The sequence below is a fragment of the Sphaeramia orbicularis genome, chromosome 2 (genome assembly GCF_902148855.1).
Source record: "Sphaeramia orbicularis chromosome 2, fSphaOr1.1, whole genome shotgun sequence".
Taxonomy (NCBI): domain Eukaryota; kingdom Metazoa; phylum Chordata; class Actinopteri; order Kurtiformes; family Apogonidae; genus Sphaeramia; species Sphaeramia orbicularis.
Window position 1 is genome coordinate 15,224,284 of NC_043958.1, and position 23,239 is coordinate 15,247,522.

The window sequence follows — 23,239 nt, forward strand, 5'->3', positions numbered from 1 at the left end:
AGCCAGCGGTGGGCAGCTTCTGCGAGAAGCCTCCTTTAGCTTGTGTGTTTGTGTTGCTGAAACAGAGCACAGTTGATGCGGCAGGAGGGGAAATGCAGGTGCTTGTGTTTACTTCCCTCCGGACCTCCCTCCTTCTTGTCTCGCTGCTTCCTCCCTCCTCCGCCACAGAGGAATGCAGATAAATATTGATCTAGAAAGGTTTAAAAACAATTTATGGCAAAGGAAGGAAATTAAATAGCATCAAAGCGAAAGAAAATTACTGAGAAAGGGCAGAGTAATCCTTTAATTTAATTAGGTAAATTACAACAAAAAATCCTTTCTAAGTCTGTTTTTTTTTTCTTTCTTCTGTTTGCTGTCTCCCTCTTTGCTCTCCCTTGCTCCCGCTGGAAGGCTTTCCTATGGTTGCTAAGCAACAGGGAAACAGTTTTTCTTTGGTTTTGCCAGCGGGTCCCGGAGGCTGGCAGGGAGAAGGGGGCACAGTGGAAGCACTGTGGAGTCTGCCAGCAGCCGAGTGCATGCCTACAGCTGGGTCGGGCTGTGGAGCAGCCTCCCCCGATCCTAGTCCGAGCGCCTCTGGTGGACACCCAGGGGTGACGATGGACTTAATGACAGGGTGAGCTCCACAGACCCTCAGCCATAAACATAGGGTCAGAGTATGGTCAAAGTGATCCACAACTTCCATCCATGGGACTAGACCAACAAGCCCTCAGGAGAAAAAAAAAAACTTTAATGAATTCTTTGTTTTTGGAGGCTGACTCACAAGTATCACAGGATTTCTTAACTTACAGAACTCGCTAACTCTTTAAGAAAAAAATTCACAAAACCTACTTGACAGAAAATTATTTCACCAAGAGGTTTTTGACAGGCGTTGGGTACCTCACAATAGAAATACGTTGGCAATAAGTATGCTAATCAAAGCCTTTGCTGAAATGGATTCTGCCGCTCTTTTATTATGTTGTTCTTCTCCTCTTCAGGTGATTGACACATTGTAATCTTGCTAATAAGCACATCCACTGTCTGTTTCCTTCCTATTGTGTTAGTGTTACAATAGGCCAACTTGGCAGGTGCGCGCTGTTTGCTGAGCGCTCAATATAGAAGCTAATCTCAGTTACCTGCTATTATCCTGAAATGCAGGCACTCCACATGCTGCAGCTTGACTGTCAGTCTCCAGTAGCAATCCCTGTGGGGTCAGTGGCCAATCAAACCCCACATTATTCATTTCCTCCCTCCATGCTAACCAATCATCCACATCATTACTGACCTGTCTCTGGTCATTAGGAAGTTTCTGTTTCTGCCTCAGAAGCCTCTGCTACTGTCTTCAACTTAGGGATGAGCTCTCCTAAATGCATTACATGTAATTTAGAGTCGGGCACTTATGTACATGTCTCTGAAATGTAGAAAAGGAAATAGAATTTAGAGAGATGTTAAAGACGAGAGGTTTAGTTATTGGATATGACTTGGACCTGTCACGTCTTCTGTGTATTATGACTAAGGTGAACAGTGTAAGGGAGGATCGGTGCTCAGTTGATTGGAATCTTGAACTTTCTAACACGCCTAGAGCAGTGGAGGTAGACTTAGCTCATCCACCTTCAGCTCAAAAAATCTCTGGTTTTATCTGCGGGTTTATAGTTCTTCTAACCAATCAATTATCTTATTTGATGCTGAGTAAGGAGCGACAGTGTCTTTACAAAACTGTGTTGGTTTAAGACGGAAACATTTGGATGTGGGGCTGTGATGTTGAAATCACTAATCCTAAAGACACATAAGAATACATTTGTTGTTTTCAGTGTGCAGCTACAACTTAAAGGCAGTTGTTAGGGAGGAGAATTTCACCCATTTATTCCATTTACTCACATCCTGTGAGACAGACAACTCTAACAAGTTACTTCACAGTGTGTTACCTCCAAAACGGGTGTAATGAATTCGGGACGGATACGTAGTGACCAATAAGATCCAATCCAAATGATCCTACAACACAAGTCTAGAATTCACTAACTAAGCATCTGAAGTTTAGAGATCCATACACTGCCCAGCAAATTAAATAAATAAATAAAAATCAAAAGTCATCGGACCCTCTTTATATTTGATTACAAGATACATTCACCACGACATTGCATTCATTTTTGTCTCAGGTCTTGTATTGATGTCGGGAGAGTTGGACCACATGCATTGAGGCTTCTTCTGCAGATTCCAAAGATTGACACTGAGGTTCAGGTCTGGACTCTGTGGTGTCCAAACCATGTGTGAAATGATGTCTCATGCTTCCTGAGCCCCTCTTTCACAATTTTAGTCTAAAGAATCCTGGTATTGTCATCTTGGAATGTGCCTGTACCGTCAGTAAAGAAAAAATTCACTGATGTGGATCTCTAGAGAACATTATGAACATATTATGCAACCCCCAGATCATAACACTGCCCCTAGAGGCTTATAATGTAGGCACTAGGCATGATGGGTAATCACTTCATCCACCTCTTCATTCCCATCACTGGAACCGGGTCAAAGTGGACTGACCAGACCATTTGATCTTTTTCTGTTGAAACACAGTCCAATCTTTATGCTCTTTATCAAACTGATTGTGTTGTGGAATATTGGCGGAAAAAAGACAAAGACGCAGGAGTCTTGCAGTCTGAGGAAAGTCTCCTTTAAGAATCTCCCTTTAATTCCATCTGTTTAATACACATAATAAATGGAAGTCATAACCAAAAATGGAGCTTAACTGTTGGTCATGTTATCCTCATATCCAAACAAGAAGCTAAGCTCTTGACCATCTTATCCTTCCATGAGCTCTACTTGAATTCCACAACATTGGCCAAAACATTAATATAAACAGGAACATCTGGAAGTTGTTAATCAGGGCTGGACGATTCCATCGATTTTCAGGTCACGATGACCTGCTGAGCCAAGTATTGTCACATTAGAACATCCAAGGACATTGGGCAATCCATAATGTTATTTCCAACAATATCAGAACATCCATGGATATTAGGCAACACACAACTCCCCCCTGTTTGTGGGATACCAATATCACAAGACCAGTAATTATCCCACAACTGACCAATTTTCTTTCTTTCAATGTAAATAAGGGTGAAAAACCTGATTGACGTTATTATCAGGAAAATTCCCTTACGACCCCATACGCATATGGATTATTGTTGGAAGAAAAGAGAAGCTACTCAGTGCATCAGTTAAAGGTTTAAGAACTTACTTTATATTAATCGCTGCATCATCTGTCCAGTCCCTGTAGTAGACTGAAAACAGGCCTCTATCCTTCATGACAGTGTTGAGAGTTTTATTCAGATGAAGCCATCAGTTCTACCAAATTGGTCTTTAAGATTTGTGTACGTCAGCCTGGTGGTATGATGTCTGCTGTAGCTACCTATCTATATCTACCCATATCTATCTTGGGTAGATGCTACAAGTTAATGACCATTCATCATGTTTGGCTGAATATTAAGGCATCACTGTTGTTGCTTTGTAGCCCAGGAGATAAAAGCCATATTTTGCTGATGGGAAGTCATTATATCTTCAATTTCAGAGCTTTGGAGTTGAAGGTGGAAACGTACATGTAGTGTTTGCAAACGATGCTTCTAATGTACAGGTTGGTGTTAAACGTTAAGTAGTAGTAATGAGTCTGTTTTCGTATTTCTTTTTTTTTCACCCACCACCCGATGTTCGATGTACTCCTCTAATTAGGCTTGTCAGTGGTGGTTGGCATAATGTGTATCTGCAGCATTAAACATCTGTTGCATGTGTGCCAGTGTGTATAAGTAAAGGCTGCTGTTTGAAGGCCTCTGATGAATATTGCATAAGCTCAGAGATAGAGATGTATCAGCGGGGGAAACTCACATGGTAATGGCGCTGTACAACGATGTGATTGGCTGTCAGATTGATTGATAGGGCTGTCAGCTAACATTAGCTCTTTTGTTGTTATTTTGAAGGGCTGTTTGTTTATAATGCGATGACCTTTAACCTTCTTGGTGTTTTTTTTTTTTTTTGTGTTCCCCACAATATATTTAGAGTTGACCCTAATCCAAGAAGGACCAACAGTTTCGAGTACATTCAGAAAACATAAAAAAAGCTCTTAGCGCTAGCCTCAGCATCACCCTTCAGCCTGACTTTGCAGTTGAATTAATTTGCCTCATCAAGTGCGTAACACAGAGTTAATCAGCCCGGATTTTTCTGACTTTTAAGAAGGTCAATTGACGCACAATGAGGCAGATAGTTCAGACCTGCAGCGCTCTTCAGCAAGGTTCAGTTAAGGTTTTGGACTCGCACCTGTTCACACTGCAACTGAAAAACAGCATCATGGGAAATCTAATACTGCTGTTTTCAAAGTATCTGAAGTGGGTTTGAGGTATTGTTTTTGAGCATCAGTTCAAGGAATGTCAGCTGAGAGGCTGTAATCACAGGAGAAGTGTAATCACTCTGCAATTGAGCTGACATTTTAATAATTTTGGACCGTATGCCCAAAGTTTTCATGAGCTTGACATTTGGAAATGCAAATAACATGCTCTGTGCACGGAAAATGAGAGGAATGCATTAGCAGCTTAAGTGCGTTCAATGAGGCAGGCATGGCTTTTACAAATGCAGTTTTGTGTCAAATTAAAAACAGAAACAGATGATTTGCCTTTAATGTATGTTACACTGACTAAAGTTTCCTGTTTTACATTCAACTTTTATATAATGTGCTTTGAGTTGGAGTAAATTGATGAGTTTTTCTGACTCTTTTTTTCATTTGTGCCTTTTTTATGTTAGCATCTCCGAGATAATAAAAAAAAAGAAGAAGTTGCCTATGTGATGACATACTTCTTCTTAGTAATATAAACTGTTTGGGATGCTGTGTTAAGTCATATAAATATAAAACGTCCAACCAATCATGAGCACTTCACTGAGTACTGAAAACCTGAAGGGATACCAGCATGACATATTTTAAATAATTTATAGCACATTAACTATATTAGACGACGTTAGCATCCAACCACTTAGATGATATCGTTTCATGATACTGTAAGAAAAGTTTAAATCGATTTTGAACTATCTCGCTGTCTTCTTTCATCTTGAAATGTACTTTTCAGAATTAATTCATGCCTTTATGGTATTTTTTTACACTTAACCAAAACACTACTACTGCCAGTGTTAGCGAAGAAATGGTTGAATGACGTGTCTGCAATTTGTTGATTCCTTGCATTTGTGGAACTCAAAAAGAGTAGTATGACATTATCCTTATTCTAGCTAAATAAACATGAATATAAAATATAGATTTACATTCCTTGACGAGCATTGTTTGTTCTGTTACCGTATGTTGCTTCATGTTTATTTGATGTGTTTTGCTCTGCTGAATACTTACATGCCTTGTTTTTTCTTCTTTATTAAATGGAATATCATCGTTCCCTTCGTTGATTACAAACCAGTGTTGGAAATGTGCTGTTTAAAAAGTATTATAATATAGATTACATGTTAACCTGTTAAAAAAAAAAATATTTGTGACTTCATTGTTCTTGGTTAGACTTAATGCAAATGTTTAGACAAGGCAATGAAGTTGCAAAGACAACATTGCACAGTTTAGAAGTTTTTTCCAGATCTGTTGAATTTCCAACACTGAAGTGTTCTTATCCATGGTCAGCAGTTAAATAAGTTGTATTTTACCAAAGAATCCAACTTTATCCCCTTCATACTCAGCTCCATTTTATCTTTGCAACTGCAGTTACACACTCAGCGACAATAACTGATTTTCAAAACCTTTCTTTCCAACATTTATTTATTCAAGCCTCAAAAATCATTGACCTTTCCCTAATTTGCAATGATGTGAAAGATACAGAGACATTTACAAAGGAAACATGCAAATTTAACACTGTCACAGTAAAAATTATCAGTGAAAACAGGTAAATATTTGTCTTGAAATGTCCAAAGGTAGTGAAAGTCACAACCCTGAGATTGTTTAGTTGGTTATTCAATAGGTTTGGTGCACAGAAACTCGGGGAGGACTTTCCTACTTGATCTGAAAGACTTAAAGCTTGATAAAGTAGAGTGAGACCACGAGTCTGTTATAGATGAGTGTCCAGAAGGAGATTTATCAATGAAAGGATGAGGATACCATCATATTTATTTTGTAATTTAATTACTATGACTCCCCAACACTGATATTAACTGATATTGCTGTCCTTGCCAATATGACTAATCTATAACAGCGATACGGAGCCAACTGGACGAGGAGTCGCAGTTTTATTAGATTTGGCACATTGGTTTTATTTTGATGTTTTTTTTATCGATAAACATTAACACCCTGACTTATTTGCCAGGTTGCGGGGTGTTAAGTAGGCATACATGCTACCAATTATTCATTATTCATCCAAATCTTACAATGAGACGGTATCAGCCATCTGGTAAATGTAGTTTTTTTTACACACCGCTGAAATCTCAAGGTCACTTCAGGTCTTTTCTCATCATGACAATGTATGTTTTATCAGTCACAACAGATAGTGTTGTGTAAAGACTAATATTGGATGTGCAGCAGCCTAATTGTGATTACAAGGTGTGTCAAGATGGAATGTGTTTCAAGTTTATTTGTCATGTGCGTTCAGGGTACAAGTACCATGGCAATGAAACACAGTGTGCCCTGGCTCTCTCGCTGGCCAATATCGAAAAATAAAAAACAAACAAATACAAATAACAATCACAGCAACAATAAAAAAAATACTTAGCAATAAATAGTTCTAGCCCTCCTATTGTAATGTTAAAACACTAAATAAATAAATACAGTTACAAAAACTGAAAGTCAGGCTGCAGGTTCCTAGCTACCTCCTTCTGCACATTTGATATAAAATTACACCTCTGAAAGAAACTATTTCAGAATCGGCTTTATTGGCCAACTTTGTGCACACAAGGAGTTTGACTCCAGTTCAACCTTAGCTCTCACATGGTTTAGAATAAAAAATATATAGAAAATAAAGCATAAAGAATACAGATTTTTACAAAACTGTACAAAAAGTGTGAAACTAAAAAGCAGACAGAACAATAAGGCAAGTGTTAAAGAAAACAATAGTGCATTATACCAAGACAATAGTGCAGAATTGACGTACACTATATGGACGAAAGTATTGGGACACGTTGAATTCAGGTATTTGAGGGATCTGGGATACAAAACAATAGTCACAAAGGCTTTATATCGGGTGGAAATATTTATGTTTATATGTCAGATCAGCATGAACAGGGCATCTTACAGCTGTAGCCATGATGTGTCCCAATACTTTTGTCCATATAGTTTATAAACACCAATATTTCCTTAAAAGTTAAAGGGAGATTTTTCTTACAAACAAAAAAAAAAAAAAACGATGGTTAGTTGTGGCAGAAAATTATTATTTACAGTCAGAGGACAAAAATGTTTTAGAAATTTAGAGTTAGAACATTTCAAATCATAGTCATGCTGAAAAAAAAATCAATGTTAAGAGAAATTAAGTAAAAACCGTCTGAGGCATTTTGGAAGCAAAGATAGCAATTTAAACCAAACTAACCAATGCAATAATATTTATCTCAATATAAAACTATATTATGATATTTGTCATTCATTTTTTGAAGTCCAGACCCCCATTAGAGAAAAACACCTGAATTCTGCATGTCCCAATACTTTTGTCCATATAATATATCAATCTAAGCATCACATTCATCTCTTACTCTGAACCCAGAAGCAAGGCTGACCACTAGGAAATCAGGCTTTTTCTCCACTGAAGAGTATTTTGGGGGAGTTTTCTTCCTTGAACCGAGGGTCGAAGGACAGAGGGTGTTGTATGTTGGAAAGACTGTAAAGCCCCTTGTGGCAAATTTGTTCTTTGGACTAAACAAATAAAGCAGATTTGACACATGCCTTGGTTTATGCTGCAGAGGAAACAGTGGCATGCCATCAGCCACTCTTCAAAACCATATTTCACAGTTCTTTGTTTACTCAACATCACTGTTTGATAAATGCTTTGGATCATGGATACAGTCTTTTATGTTGGAACATTTATACCTAAGGTTAACTTCGTAAGAGTCGCCTTCTTTTTCTTGCTCGCTCCAAAAATTACAGCTTTGCTGCACATTAAATATATTAAATCCATCTGTTTTTGTCCATACAGTCCATCAGAGAGGTGACTGGCTACGTCCTGGTGGCTCTAAACCAGTTTGACTACCTGCCCCTGGAGAACCTCCGGATCATTCGAGGCACTAAACTGTACGAGAGGCGCTACTCGCTGGCCATCTTCCTCAACTACAGACGAGACGGGTACTACGGCCTGAGGCAGCTGGGCCTCCGCAACCTCACAGGTAAGCCTTATATTTATTAATTTCCTACAGACAAAGTGCAGAACCAACCTACTGATGCAATATTTCTTTTGTGGCGCTTGAATTTCTATGCGGTAAATGAAGCAAGAAAATGAGGATTAAAGACTTTTTGATGCATCACCAATTACATATATTGCACAGTAATGTTGATGAATAACTATTGCGATTCGTACAATTTAAAGTCGCAAATTTCGACATTCTTTTCCTGAATTATTCTTTTCATTACCCTGTAAAACACACCACCATTTCCTGCACTATAAATGTTTGTGTTTGACTTGCTTTTACGCCGACATAATACAGATTTAATAGGCTCCTTTTAATTAAGCCACAAAATTAGAACTCAACTTTTGAAGCTACGTATGTGCTACTCTGGGAGATTAATATTCTCTGTTGCTGTACAGAAGGATCAAGTCTCTGCGAAAAGTCCTATTTTCCTGTTAATTACATTTTTTGTTTACACACTAAAATAGACTTCTTTCATGGATAAGTTTTTGGAAGTCGCTGTGTAATGTTTTATGTAACAGCTGTTCTTGTTTTGTTTTGTGTTTGGTTTTTTTCACTTCTCATGCAAGAGGCCAAAGTGGATTGCATTTGCAAAGGGTAGCTTTTGTCTGTGTCAACTTTCACTTGGCGTTGATCCTTTGAGGTCTGACCTCAGCATCAGCTAATAGTTGCCATTTGGGTGTTACACAGTGGTGGGGTGACCTCCCAACTCCAGTGAGACGAATGAAACCAAAAGCATTCTTCAGAAAAAGGCAGAGACAAATCATCTTTCTGTGTTTTCCTGATGCAGTGGCTTCTTTTCTGAATCAAAATGTTGCTGTTTTGGCTTTAACTCCAAAACTCATGAGGAAAACTTGCTGGTTCAGGACTCTGTGATGATCCATATTTGCTAATATATAGACAGTGGTGGAGGAAGTACTGAAGCTTAGTACTTAAGTAAGTTTCTTTAAGGTCAAGGTCAGGTTTATTTTTATAGCACATTTACAGCAAAGTGTCCAAAGTGCTGTACAAGGATATAGGAAAAAATACTAAATATAACAAGTGGTGCCAGGCACAACAAACCCCACTCCTCGCACATATTGTAGCTTATTTTGGTGCCGATCCAGCTGGTATCATCATGTCTATGCATGTACCGATGTCAGTATATCAATTGCCTCTATATACGAGGGCTGTTCAATAAGTTCAGGGCCTCACCCAGAAATACTGGTTGTTATAATACAGGATGTTACATTCTTTCGTGATGGGATAGTGATGCTTGAACATCGATGGACCAAGTGCATTGCTGTAAATGGAGATTATGTTGAAAAATAAAATATAAATTATCAGTCTGTGTTGTACTGTTCTGGGTGAGGCCATGAACTTATTGAACGGCCCTCGTATGTGTCAAGTTTGAAGTAAATTGAAACAAAATGGCTGCTTTTATAGACGTTTGAGATTTATCCCATTAAAAGTAAATGGGAGTAAGAAAAGATTTTTAAAAAATCATACAAATATGAACTTTGACATACTTTTCCCAAAACGTAATCACATCTATTCTGGGTCACTGGCAATCTGTAAACCCAATTTGGTACGAATTCAACCAATAGTTTTGTTAACAAACAAAGAAACAAACAAAACCGGACAAAAAACAAAACCCCTTTCCTCCCCTTCGGGGGCTGGGTAATAAAACTAATAAAATATATGGATATAAAAGATAAGATATGCTAAAACAAGCACATCATGCTTAAAAGCCTGTTTTTACTGTCTCCTCCTGCACCAAATGTGCACCAAATGCAATGACACTATTGCCGAAAAATTGTGTTTTTATTGTGTCTTATAACTTAGGGTTTACTTGTCCTTTCAACACGATTAACTTCACAGTATTAGTTTGCCATCTGCACTTTCCACACAAACTGAAACGGAGATTCAGCCAAACGCACGCTCTGCCATCATTGGAGCTAATAGAGCCACCTGATGCCACGGCAAACGACGCCACAACGCAGTCAATCAACAAAATGCATCTGAAAAAACTGTTTCATCATGATGTAATTAAAAAAAAGCCAAAAAAGCCAAAACTTGTACTTTCCTGGGTCTCAGGAGGTTAAGTAAAGCACAGGTGCCTTAAAATTTACCTAAGTACAGTAACAAAGTACAAATACTTTGTTACATTCCAGCACTGCATATAGAACAACTGTGGTCAGAGGCTACCTTTATGTCTTTGCCACAGCTTACATTTCTTATTTTTTTCTATTTTATTTCTTTTTTTATGGCTCATCTAGAATGAAACCAGAGAACAGAAACAAATGAAAAATAATAAGCTGCTACTGGAGGAACAACATCTTCTGATTTTGACTAAATGAGGCGTGTCCATTCCACATCTGAAACCAGAATCTCTTCAGCACAACAGGATTTTGAGTTGTGTTAATATGTTAGAAAAAAAACAAAAACATGAATTTTCCTAGTTTGTGCTAGTGACTTTTCTGTTGGTGTATTCACAATCTGAAGATAATATGTGCTGAATAGGTCAAATGTACTTCTAGATATGAACAACAGGCCTTCATCAGCTTGGATCAGATTTGTTAAAATTGTTAAAAATGTCTAATACTTGGGAGTTCTGGCAATTTCCCTCTGTACGAACCTACATTAATCACCATCACATTTGGATTGAAGGCATCAGTATCTGGTTTCCATTTCAGAAATATCTGGATGATCATGTTCATCACTTACATCAAACAAACTGGGAGTGAAAAGTCAAGGTGCAAGTGGTAGAAATGAATCTGAATGACATTCTATAATCTGTCCTAAACTAGTCGGGGGTTCTGGGAAAATGTCTCACTGCTTGTACAAATGCTTTTAATTGTCGAGGTGAGCTTTAAGGGGAAAAAGGATGACTGTAAAGGCTTCAGGAAAAATTCCATATTTCACTTTTGCATCACTTTGGACTGCATGTTTTAATTCTCCAAGTACTGAAAACCATCTGAATTTCGAGCATTAATAATTCATACTAAAACACAGATGTGATATGCTGCTAATGGCTGTATATTGACTTAAGAATAACTCAGGTCTGATGTTCTGGGGAAACTCTGATATCAGATTTGGAAGCAAATCAGGTAGGATTTAAGTAAAATCAGGTAATTTTCTCCCGGTGGTAAGATCATTGTTGGCCAGTGTGACGGGGTAGAAAGTAAGTAATTAGAAACAGTCTGGAATGAAACCAAAGAAGGACGTCAAAATCCACAGTCTTCTTAATTCTTCTTAATGTAGCATTAATTTCTGTTTTCAAGAATATTCTAAAATATTGCATCAAAAAAGGTTGAACATTTTGCTAAAATCTTGCTGTGGTTTTGGCCTTTTTGCAAAAGACTTAAAGGTCCAGTATATAAAATTTTTTCATGTATGAGTACATCTGTGTTGGCATCTGTTTTGTGCTTGGAGTCATACTGTTTGTTGACATTCACTAACTCCATTCCTAAGTTAATGATTGTCTCACTGGCAATCTACAAACCCAATTTAGTGTGAATTCAACCAATGGTTTTGCTTCCAGAGTGTTAACAAACAAACAAGCCAACCAAATCAAAAACAATACCCCTTGCCTCCCCTTCAGGGGGCGGGGTAAAAAAGCAAGTCTGGTTTTACATGGGGGTGAATGAAAATATCTGGAATACCATAGCCTTCAATTGACTGGTTACCAACATGTAGTCAAGTCACCATGAGATCTGACAACCAAGAATCAGCCATCTTGACAGACAAAAATACTATGGATTCATCAGTATTTGTCAGTGTAATGCTTTCTTTGAATTAAATCTGAAATAATAACTGAACAAACCAAGGTAAATGTAATAGCATAGGAAGCTACGACTGGTCGACGTTATACTTCTTCCATGCTTGTGTTTCATTTGGATGGATTTTGGAGGAAATTTTGTTGGATTACTTTACAACCAAAAACAGAGCGTGAGCGCTGCTTTTTCCAACAGGGATTGAGCCTAAATCTTTGCAAGCATCCATCTCATGGTGGCCAACAAAAAAATGCTTTCCAACACGTATGTCCTCTACAGTCCGGCCAAAGAACAAAAACAAGCTGCCAGACATTTCTTGACAATGTACCAAGGTTTTAGAAGTAAATTAGTCCAGTAATTAAAATAATAAAATAGAAAATGCTGCTTATTTCACCTTTATGGTTAGTTTTGAGGTGTGATAGAGCAAATAAGTGAAAAGAAAAAAAACAAAAACAAAAAAACATGAAACAAGGAGAAATCTGGGCTCAAACCCACCGTGGAGTGCCACGTGGTGTGCGCCCTGCACTGCCAAGCCACAGGGACGCCTCAGCGGTATCCCCCCTTTGTTTTATTCTGCCCGAGGCCTCTTCTCTGGCATCGATCCGCCCGCTTTACACCACTCTCCTGTGGGCATTGCAATTTATCTCACATCTATCCTCCATTACCACTTTAGGCAATCCTCTGTCAAATGTTTCACGGCGGAAACAAATTAAATTTAGTGTAAAACAAAAGTCGTGTGTCTTGGCGTCCTGGAACACACTTTTGACGCTTATGTGGACGGACCATGAATAAGCATCGATGGGAAAGAGAGAGAAAAAAAAAAAAGAAAAGTTGAGTGTGGAGAAAGTTGGATGGGGAGAATTCATCCTGGGCTCTTGTGCCATTGACTTTGCTGTAGTGTTTGTGTGATGGATGGTGGAACATCAAACGGTGATCCATATTAAAGCACATGACAGATTTAGTGTAATAAGCAGCATTTTATGGAGTCTGAACATGATGATAAAGGACTCCTGAGTGTTTTAAGGGCATGTTGACAACCTTAGCTGCTAAAGCATTTGGGCGCCTTCCATTTTGACCACCCCTGTTAAAAGAGAGACCTTTATCCTTGTCTGACCCGTTATGGGTACTTATCATAGGTGTAGTGCCGCCTGAGTGCACCTGAACAACGCTCGGACACTTTTTTTCTCCAAGTGAAAAGTAAAATATACCGACAGTTTGGAAGCACTTGAAGATCCAATCATCACTGAAGCTAACATTGTACAATAAAACCAATAAAAACAAATGGAATGGTCAGATATGACACTGAAGATGTGGATTGATTCACAATGTCAACACATATAGTCCATGAAAAAAAAGTTCTGCTGTAAAAGCTGCCATTGTCCGCTAAAAAAAACTATTGTACCCCTAGTTTGCATGTTTTTTATAGCTGCTTTTATCTGGATCAGATAGTCAAGAAAATACACAAACTCTATGTCCATTTGTGGTAATAGCCAAGGTATGTCTTTGTGAAGTATAAAAGTAGTATTTAGAGTTTATAGCTTACATCAGGGGTGGCATTTACGCAGTTGTAATCAATTGTATAGCTTTGTTTCTAGTGTTTATTTATAATCTAATCAACATTTAGTGAGAATCTTCTATAGATGTGTTCTAAAAATGTTTTAACCGGACAAACATCTCGGATATGATCGCCTTAGGCGTGTGATAAATAGGATAATGTTAAAAATGGACCCAATGACAGTCCAATCTTACTTCCTACTACACTGAACAGAATTTTAGCACATAAGAAGAAAGAATGTTTTTATCACCCTCTGAAAACGGTTGTGGAAAGTAAAGAAACACATACTAACAGAGGGAAGATGAGTTCAAGGAGACACAGAAAACAGTCAAATAACTGTAGTTTAACCAGGTTTAAGGGAAAAATGGAATAGAGCAGTTTACAGCGAAATTAAAGAGTATTTATTGGGTTTATCATTTCATGGTGATAGATAGATAGATAGATAGATAGATAGATAGATAGATAGATAGATAGATAGATAGATAGATAGATAGATAGATAGATAGATAGATAGATAGATAGATAGATAGATTATTGATCCTTTGCAGGAAATTATTTGATTACGACAACAGTAACAACAACAAAAACACTGACCCATCCCAACAGACATCCAACATTAGAGAAACAAGGCAAGAAGTAATAAAATATATATATATATATATACACACACACACACACACACACACACACACATATATATATATATATAATGTACAGTAAAAGTTTGGTAAAAAATACACATATGTTGTATGGACATAACACTGAATGCATACATAAGTCAAACAGATGAACTATGGGAATAGGAGCTCGACCCTAGTGAGGATAAAGTGAGTTCAGAAGATGGATGGATGGACGGACGGATGGATGGATGGGTCCATGTGAATCCCCTGGGGCCTCATGGCTGACCACCTCCAAGTTGCTTCACACTTTCAGAAAATAATGTCAGTCTTAGTAAACACCAAACAAAACATCAGTGACACATCCTCATATCTTCATGAAAATTGGATGAGATGCTGATTTTTATTATAAAAGAGAGTACGGAAAAAGATGCTAAGTTCTAGGAGTCATTACTTTTGAACTCTGACAACATGTCTTTAACCTCAGTCATAGAAGACCCACAGTTGCATATTGAATTAAAATCCTTTGTGTATCTGAGTAAATTTGTTATTCATATTTTTATATTTGTCTCATGTTGTTGTACTGCTGTGGTAATGTTTTTTTTTTTTTGAAAATAATTGAAATTCTCTGATTTATGAGCGATAAAAAAAATCATAGTTATTTGTCAAATGCATATTACTCACATATGGCACAAACTACCATCAAAACAAATACATTACTAGAAAGATGTGTGCATTACTATATGCGCAACATGTGAAGCTGGTATCTTAAACTAAATTATATTTATTAGGCTATGATTTAATTAAGTGTAATTAATTCCGTTTTTTCTCTCTTGTGAATATGCTGAACATTACTGATGCTCACTTTCATCAGCTGAAACAGAGTCTGTGTAAATGTCAGTGTAATGGTATCTTTAATTATCTGTAACTGTTTTTATATATATGGAGCTCATTTTAGAGAAAATGAGCAGGTTAGTCCAAGGGAAAGAAAAGCTACTGTATAACAGAACAACTCATGCTTAATATCCATATTTAACACTAACTGTAAAGTACACCATAATTAATATGGTTTAGAGGGGATCTAATCTCTTTAGCCATTCTCTTTTTTCTTTAATACTGTTATTTGCTCTGCAGCCTGTAGATTATAACATGAATTGTATGTTATTAGAGCTGTTCTCATGTGACCCTTGTGTCACCCTTTACATTGTTTCTTATGATGAAATAATTTTGTGTATAATAACACGTCACTTATCCAGAAACTCTTTTATCAAGACCCTTTTGCTGGTTTAGTTATTATCCTCACCTTTATTGTAGAAGTCAGGAAAGATGATATTTTATTTTATTTTATTTTATTATTTGTCTCAAACTTTGAAGTAAAAAAGAAAAAAGAACTAAAAAAAACAATAAAGCCAGTAAAGTCAATTACATATGCACTCATCACTGGTCATTAATCACAGAAAAAGTACCGAAATATGATAAATTTCACAGAAGTGTACAAATGAATCAACTTATAAACACAGTTTGTTTGTAGGCTGTTACCACTCAGGATCGTCTTCTGCAGACCCTGTATGACTCTACTGGTACTGAGCCTTTTGCAAAAGCCTTTTCATAAGATAACCATGACAGGACTCTCATGTTTCATTTCTTATATCCAGATTTCCAGAACAATAACCAATCCAGTCATGTTTTCCATTGACACTCACCTCAAATACTTCTAAAGTCAGTCTAATATTTGAGTATATTTCCTTATAGTACTGACCAGTTGGCGTCTATTCCTTTTTGTTTCCTGCCATGACCTCACGACAACCTGCATCTGTGTCACTCCTGAAACCACACTAATGAACACTATTTCCTAAATTCGTTGCTCAGATAACTCAGACTGAAAGACTGATAAACAAAATACATCAGCAGTGTGCGTTTTATTGGCAGGGCTGGGGTCTGTTATCTGTTTACCTGCTCAGAAACTGCCCTCTGAGGTATTTCCCTCCCCCTGAGGTGAAACCCTTACATGATCAGAGTTGCTCATAGACCTCCAGGAATGAAACCATGATGCAGTTACTGGTAAACAGATTGCTTTCTCTTCTAAAGTGACCGACAAGTGTTGCAAACATAACTTTGTGAAAAGATCTGGATGTTATTCTTTGTGTAAGTGTAAAAATACACTGGAAACATTATTCAGATAGTCCTCTCATTGTGCAGGATGGTGTTCATTGCATTATTTATGTTCACAGTGCATCATCTACATCTTGGAATTTCTGTTATTTTAAGAAAAAAAAAAAAACAACTTTTGGAGACTTTGTTGATCCTCAGAGGCAGAATTTACCTCTGGTTCACCGCTGTGATTCACGCCCTGCGCCGACTCCCTGCCTATCAGTCCACACATCTCCTCGTTCTCAACACCCACACAGGATGGGCATCACTAGCCTTTGGTCCATACTATCTGATCCAACTGCGCCCCAGTGCTGCAATTAATCCAGATCCAGCCATGCATATGGATCAGCACTGCTAGTCTTCAGTCCTTCTACTCCTCCGCCTCAGACCAAAAAAAAAAAAAAACTTTTCCTTTTGAACAGGCTCATAATCAGGCCGACTTCCTTAACAATGACAACAAAGCCACCGTGCACATTGGCTCATACTGCAATCCATATGTAATGAAATACTTGTAATTCACCCTGCAGTCGTATTCCACCACATCTAACCACTGTATACATGCCCGAGTGAAGATATAGCCTGTGTTTCTCACTGCACTGCAATACATTAAACGGCAGGTCCACTGCTGCTCTCTATCCCTCTGTGGACTGTGCTCACAGTGGGAGGCCAGAGAAAGCGTTGAATTCAATTTGGCTGCTGGGATGCATACAGCTGTGCCGTCTCCATTGTAGCAGGGATGTATAGTAAGTAATGTGGTAAAGAAATCCCTGTTATTGATTCACTTTAAGACACTCCAGCAGTTGTCATAAGACTGAATTAACTACAGCGCACACAAGCACACAGAGTAGACCTGTCACACTCATCACAATCATTTTATTTCAATTAATGTGTATATTTAAGATAGAATAGTCTGAATATTTGACAGAAGAGATCCATGTTTCCCTCACTTTTACATATGACTTCATGTAGAGATGCTTAACGTCATCTGTTACTTACCATTGTTAGATTTTTCTCTGTATTTCTACAGTTTGTTTGAATATGTACATTATTTATGTCAGATCTGCTCTGTGCAGTTTTGGTTTAAAAGTTTAAGAAGTGTATTTTTTTGCTTTTATGTTCCAGTATTCAATGTGACTTCTGAAGAATAAGAATAATCTGATTGTGAAGACGCTAAGATTTTGGCACTTTATTAATGTTCAGTATCTTTTATTTTGTCATGGGTACTGAAAAGAACATGAGGTTTATCATTGTTAATTGTTAATATCCTGCATGTTTCAATATTTTAGAATTTTGTTCTTGTTCTGTCTGAAGATTTGAGACCCCAAAAAAAGATTTTTCTACCCCATTGTAGCGTATCCCCCAGCTGCACATCTTCATTTCCAAATCAGCCATATTTTGTCATTCAGATTATAGATCACTCAGTCGACCAATCGCAGATCAGTGATCAGTTAAAGGAAAAAACTGCAAGTGCTTTTTTATACAACTTTCACCCAATCCTGCATTTTTACTGACAATGTGTTTTGTCAGTACAAAAAACAGTGCAATATTTAATAGAAAAGTTACTGTCAGTTCTGGAATTTTAGACCGCAAGACATATTCAGTGAAAATGGGACTGACAAGAATAAGTTATAAAGGGAACTAAAATAAGGAGCTAAAACTAGGCTTGACTAATCCGAATGACAAATGGCATGGAATAACAAATGACCACCAGGGTTAGGGTTAGGGTTAGGGTTAGGTCATTCGTTATTCCATGCCATTTGTCATTCGGATTAGGAAGGCCCACTAAAATCACATGGAAAAGCACCATAAAATCCACTCCTTCCTCCTGCAGCTCTCTCCTCTCAGTCCAAATCAAAAGCCTAAATATGACGATAGATTAACCTGACACTGTTTCATGCTGCTATTGGAAAAAAGGAGGCTTTGAAACACAGACTAGAGCAGTAGAGTCACATCCAGGTCAGATCTGACCGAATCTGATCAATGATGAGTTATTACAACTGTCAGTCATGTATTTAACCTCCATACCTGTCTGAAAATGCCTGTGATTGGACAAAGGCTTCTACAGCCTGAAAACACAGGCCTCTTGGACAAGAAAATTCTAGATTTTTTATCAATCTATGTCAAAGATGAGGTATAATAATAATAATAATATAATAGCATAATAAATGGGTTACTTTCTTTAAATACAATTAATGTGTGGTTTGTCTGTCCTGTGAAGTGCTATATAAACTGCTGCTCTAAAATTTAATTAAATGGGTAACTTGATTACTATTTCATAACTGTAACCTAAATGATCATTACTATTAGTTTGTGACTATTATCTGTTGCCGATTGTTGTCTGTTATGTTCTATATGACAAAATGATAAATAACTAATAAAAGTATCAAAGAAAATATATATAATAGTATAATATAATAATATATTCATAATATAATGGGATAAATCTTTATAGTGTATGCATAAAGTATTAATTGTTCATTTAACTTGTTAATGTCCATAATTTTGTAAAAGCTTGGTAGAGTTATAACAAAATACATAAATCCAAAATACATGTATTAGATGTCATTTGAAAGGAAATATCTTCTTGTTCTTGTGTTTAATATGGATAAAACACAACCTAGACTACACCAGTTGCTCAAATACTTATTATGTTTATGTTTATGCATTTGGCAGATGCTTTTTTCCAAAGCGACTTACAGGGGAAAACCAATCAAATCACTCAATCAATCAAATTTTATTTATATAGCGCCAGATCACAACAAAAAAGTTATCTCATGACACTTCATATATAGAGTTGGTCAAAACCAGACTCTAAGCCAATTTACAGAAACCCAACAGAATCCTCCAGGAGCAAACACTTATGACTGGTGACAGTGGCGAGTAAAAACTTCCCTTTAACAGGTAGAAACCTGGAGCAGACACAGACTCCTGAAGGATGGCCGTCTGCCTTGACCAGTTGGGGTTAAAGAGAGAGGGTAAAGAAAGAGAAAAAGAGAGAGTGATAGAAATAGTTAAACAGTTTTCTAGAGACTTCACCAGAAGTGTGAACAACGCTTCATCCACTCCTCATCACTTTTATATCATTAGACCAATATCAGTGCTGATCCAGACCCCTGTCCACATCCACATTATCCCTTTGACCATCATTCCTTACATTAGTACCATTACTTCATGGTACCTAACAAAGCAGGTACACTCACTGTTCATGCAGAGGTGGACCTTACAGACTCTGTAGACCACATTGGACCTGAGATTGTTGTCTCACTGTCCTCACTGTAACTGTCGCTGTCACTGACTTGTAATGCCTGCCAAAATTACCAAAAATAGTCACTTGCCCGATAAAGGGTTAATGTAAGGTTTTTGTGATGTAATGCATTTAGTACTTACAGTGATTTGTCTGACAGTTAATCATCAGCATCCATTTCCTGATCTGATGTCCCCACATGGCCATCACATATAATGGGGATGTGTGTACATATAACACGCCTCAGTACACTCCACTCTGCTAATTAGCCCATGTTGCTCTGCAGCGATAATGACCCCTATAAGACTCTGAGAGCTGATGGGGTGGCGTGTGTGCGAAAACAATTTTCAGATCCAGTTTCACATCTTCCCTTGCTTAATGTTTGCTTTGTTTGTGAGGGTGTGTGTGTGTGTGTTTGTGTGTTGTATATTTTTTTCCTCCTCTGTGAAATTGCCCATTTGGGTTGGCGCCAAATAGCTCCACGTGCCCCAAAGAGAGCGGTGAATCCAACTTCCCATCTGGCGGCAATGCCCCCCGCGCCTGTGTGCAGAAAGCAAAGCACCAGCAGCTCTGCCATCCTTTTCCTTTCCCCTGCATAACCCTTCAGCGTATCTCACCTGTTTTGCTTCCTTTAAGGCTCACAGGGACTGTAGCGACACCACCATAGATTCACAACCTGGCAACAACCCAGAACTCCCCTAATTAAAACTAATAATTCACTGTTGCAGCCTTACTAATTGCACCATTTTTGTGGGTGTTTTAAATGCATTTAGGCCAAATTACCAACAGCAGTTGCCGCTGAAATGAATTGATTGATAGACTTTATTCTAATTAACCCTCTGCGCATCTTCATTTTTAGAGCATGACTATCGATTTGTCAGTTGACATGCACTGTAAGCAGTTCCTCATTTTATTCAGTGCTTAATCAGCAAATCAAACAGACATTAGTCCTCGTGTTTAAGGTAAACTGTGAAGTGATAATTGGAGAGAATTAACGGCACTCTGACTTGATCACTGATATCTACAACAGTGTCATAGAATGCCGATACTGATGGCTTTGTTAAGTCAGTCGAGTAGTTAATGTGCAGTGATGGACTTGAGTGTTGAGACATAATGACAGCTTTAGTGACTTTTTGTCTTTGTCTAGTTTTTCATCCTCTTGTATTCTAATTAGTGCTGTCAAACAACTAAAATTTTTAACCAGATTAATCACAGGGTTGCTGTGGATTATTTTCGAATAAATCACGATTAAATATCATTCATTATTAATTTGTATTAATCACGTTTCATTTTTTATGAGCAAACAGACTCAAGAAAGAAGGGAATATATAAGTACTTAACGCAGTGTTTTTCAACTGTGGGGTCACCTGGAATTCAAATGGGGTCGCTTAAAATTTCTATCGAAAGATAAAAAAAACCAAAAACAAAAAAATGTATTGATAAAAAATATATGGTCAGTTGAGAGGGACAATCATCCTTCTTCTTCCTTTTTCAGTTACAAAATGTGTTAATTTTATTTTGTTTGTTTTTTAATATGTATGTGTTTTGTTTTGTTGTTTTTTTTAATATGTATGTGTTTTGTATTTTGTATTTAACTGAAATAAACATTCATTCATTCATTCATCATAATACATAAAAGACATGACAAACTCTGAAGCTGAAACTGAAGCACTGTTTATCTTTCAAACGTTCATCGTGGATGGTTTCAGATGCTGCAGCTCTTTCAAAATTCATAGTTTGAGTTCTTGTTTGTTCAATATTAATTGTCAGCCTTGTAAATCCAAGCTGGACTGACTGTACATATCCTGACCAAGGAAAATAAAATTCTCACTTTGTGCAGTAATCTACACCTGGCTTTACTGCCTTCATCCATAATAATATACACTATATAGACTAAATGTCATCTAAAATTAACGTTTATTTACAACATAGTATAGCAAACTATTACATGATCAAAAACAAATTAATTTTACCAAAAAAAAAAAAAAAAAAGTCTTTATTTTGAATGTCTGGGGTCGCCAGAAATCTGTGATGTTAAAATGGGGTCACGAGCCAAAAAAGGTTGGAAACCACTGACTTATTGTGTTTTTTAAACACATTCAGCAGTTTCAACAGAACAACTTGAAACAACTGTTTTGTCTTGGGTGTTTTTTGTCCTCATATTTCCATCCAGAGGGCCACTGTGCTGTTTAGTATCTTCCATCTTTATGGGTTGGTTCTACTGCCTGTCACTACTGGATCAACTGTCCATTTGTTCATGCACAACACGAACTGTACTTGGACAAACTCCCCCAAATGCACTGGCAGAGACGTTCAGAGTTATTCTACACTGCGGATGGGTTAATTGCGTTAAAGTTTTTAATCAGATTAATCCTGATGATGGATTAATCTGTGTTAAGACGTTAATTTTGACAGCCCTAATTCTAATGAAAACCACATATCCTCCTGAGACCCAGCAATGCATTTCTGTCCTCTGTAGGGGACAAAAGTTTGACAGTTTTATTTTTAAAAAAATGCTGTCCATGGCAAAGGTCATTCCATTAAAAAAACTGTTGCATTATGCCGTTTCCAATCAAGACAATTGCTGAATGTAAAAAAAAAAAAAAAGCTCAAACTGTCACTTTTGTGGGTTTCAGGAGGATATCTTACAGCTGTGTGGTTTATTTCATACTTGTTCTCCCTTTTAAAGCTGAAATCAGGGGTAAAAACACCAGAATTTGGCAACACGCACTTTCCTTCTGCATCTCACCTCTCTGTCCAAATAAAAAAACCATTTGAATGTAGAATAATATATAGATGACCTGATGTGGTTTCATGCTGTTATGTCAAAACAAAGCCACTTTTTCGAGCTTCTGTGTCCAGATTAGAACAGTAGAGTCACTGTCAGGTCGCATTTGACAGAATCTACAGCTGTCACTTCTTTATTTAACCCTCCTTCCTGTCTGAAAATACCTGTGATTAGACAAAACTGAGGTGTCATGTGGCAGATTTTCTCCAGCCTGAAACCATAAGAAAAGAGAAGATGCAGAAATCTTGTGTCCTCTCAGTTACAATATCCTGATGGGGAATTATGTAATGATGCTAACAAATAAAATACTAAAAATATAACACATCTCATGGTTTAGATGGAAAATACACAAAGCTGAAAACAGGCCTTTTTCTCATGAGAGTATGCTATAGATTCTCCTCATACTGATGTGTGATCAAATTTGGACACTTTTAGACATCCATACAGCATCATTATTTAGCACACGGGCAGGTGTAGTTTTTGAAGATCAGATGAGACTGAAAGACATCTACAGAAGTTTAGTTTATCTACACATTGCATACAGCAAAATGATGAAAGTTAAAAAGTTACCTCCACAAAAACAACTATTCTAAATACTGACATCCATGTACATGTACAGGAAAAATAATACAACTTATATAGACAGGATATTAATCTTAAAGTTGAGGTACAATACAAGTAAAATTTTCAGTAATTCAAGTCCTTTTCAGATTTTTTTTTAGGATAATCTAGATGTCAAAAGAATGCCACAATTATGGATTGGATAGGATTAACCCATAAAAACCCAAACAGCCATTAGCAACCAAAGCA

At 37.3% G+C, this 23,239-nt stretch overlaps 1 protein-coding gene across 1 annotated transcript in view; it reads left to right on the top strand.

The window, feature by feature from the left end:
* Nucleotides 1–23,239, top strand: part of LOC115434306 (receptor tyrosine-protein kinase erbB-4-like) — a 458,688-nt gene that overhangs the window by 272,597 nt on the left and 162,852 nt on the right. The window contains exon 3 of the mRNA XM_030156187.1: nucleotides 8,112–8,298. Within this exon, the coding sequence (XP_030012047.1) occupies nucleotides 8,112–8,298 (187 nt within the window). The remainder of the gene's footprint in view (nucleotides 1–8,111; nucleotides 8,299–23,239) is intronic.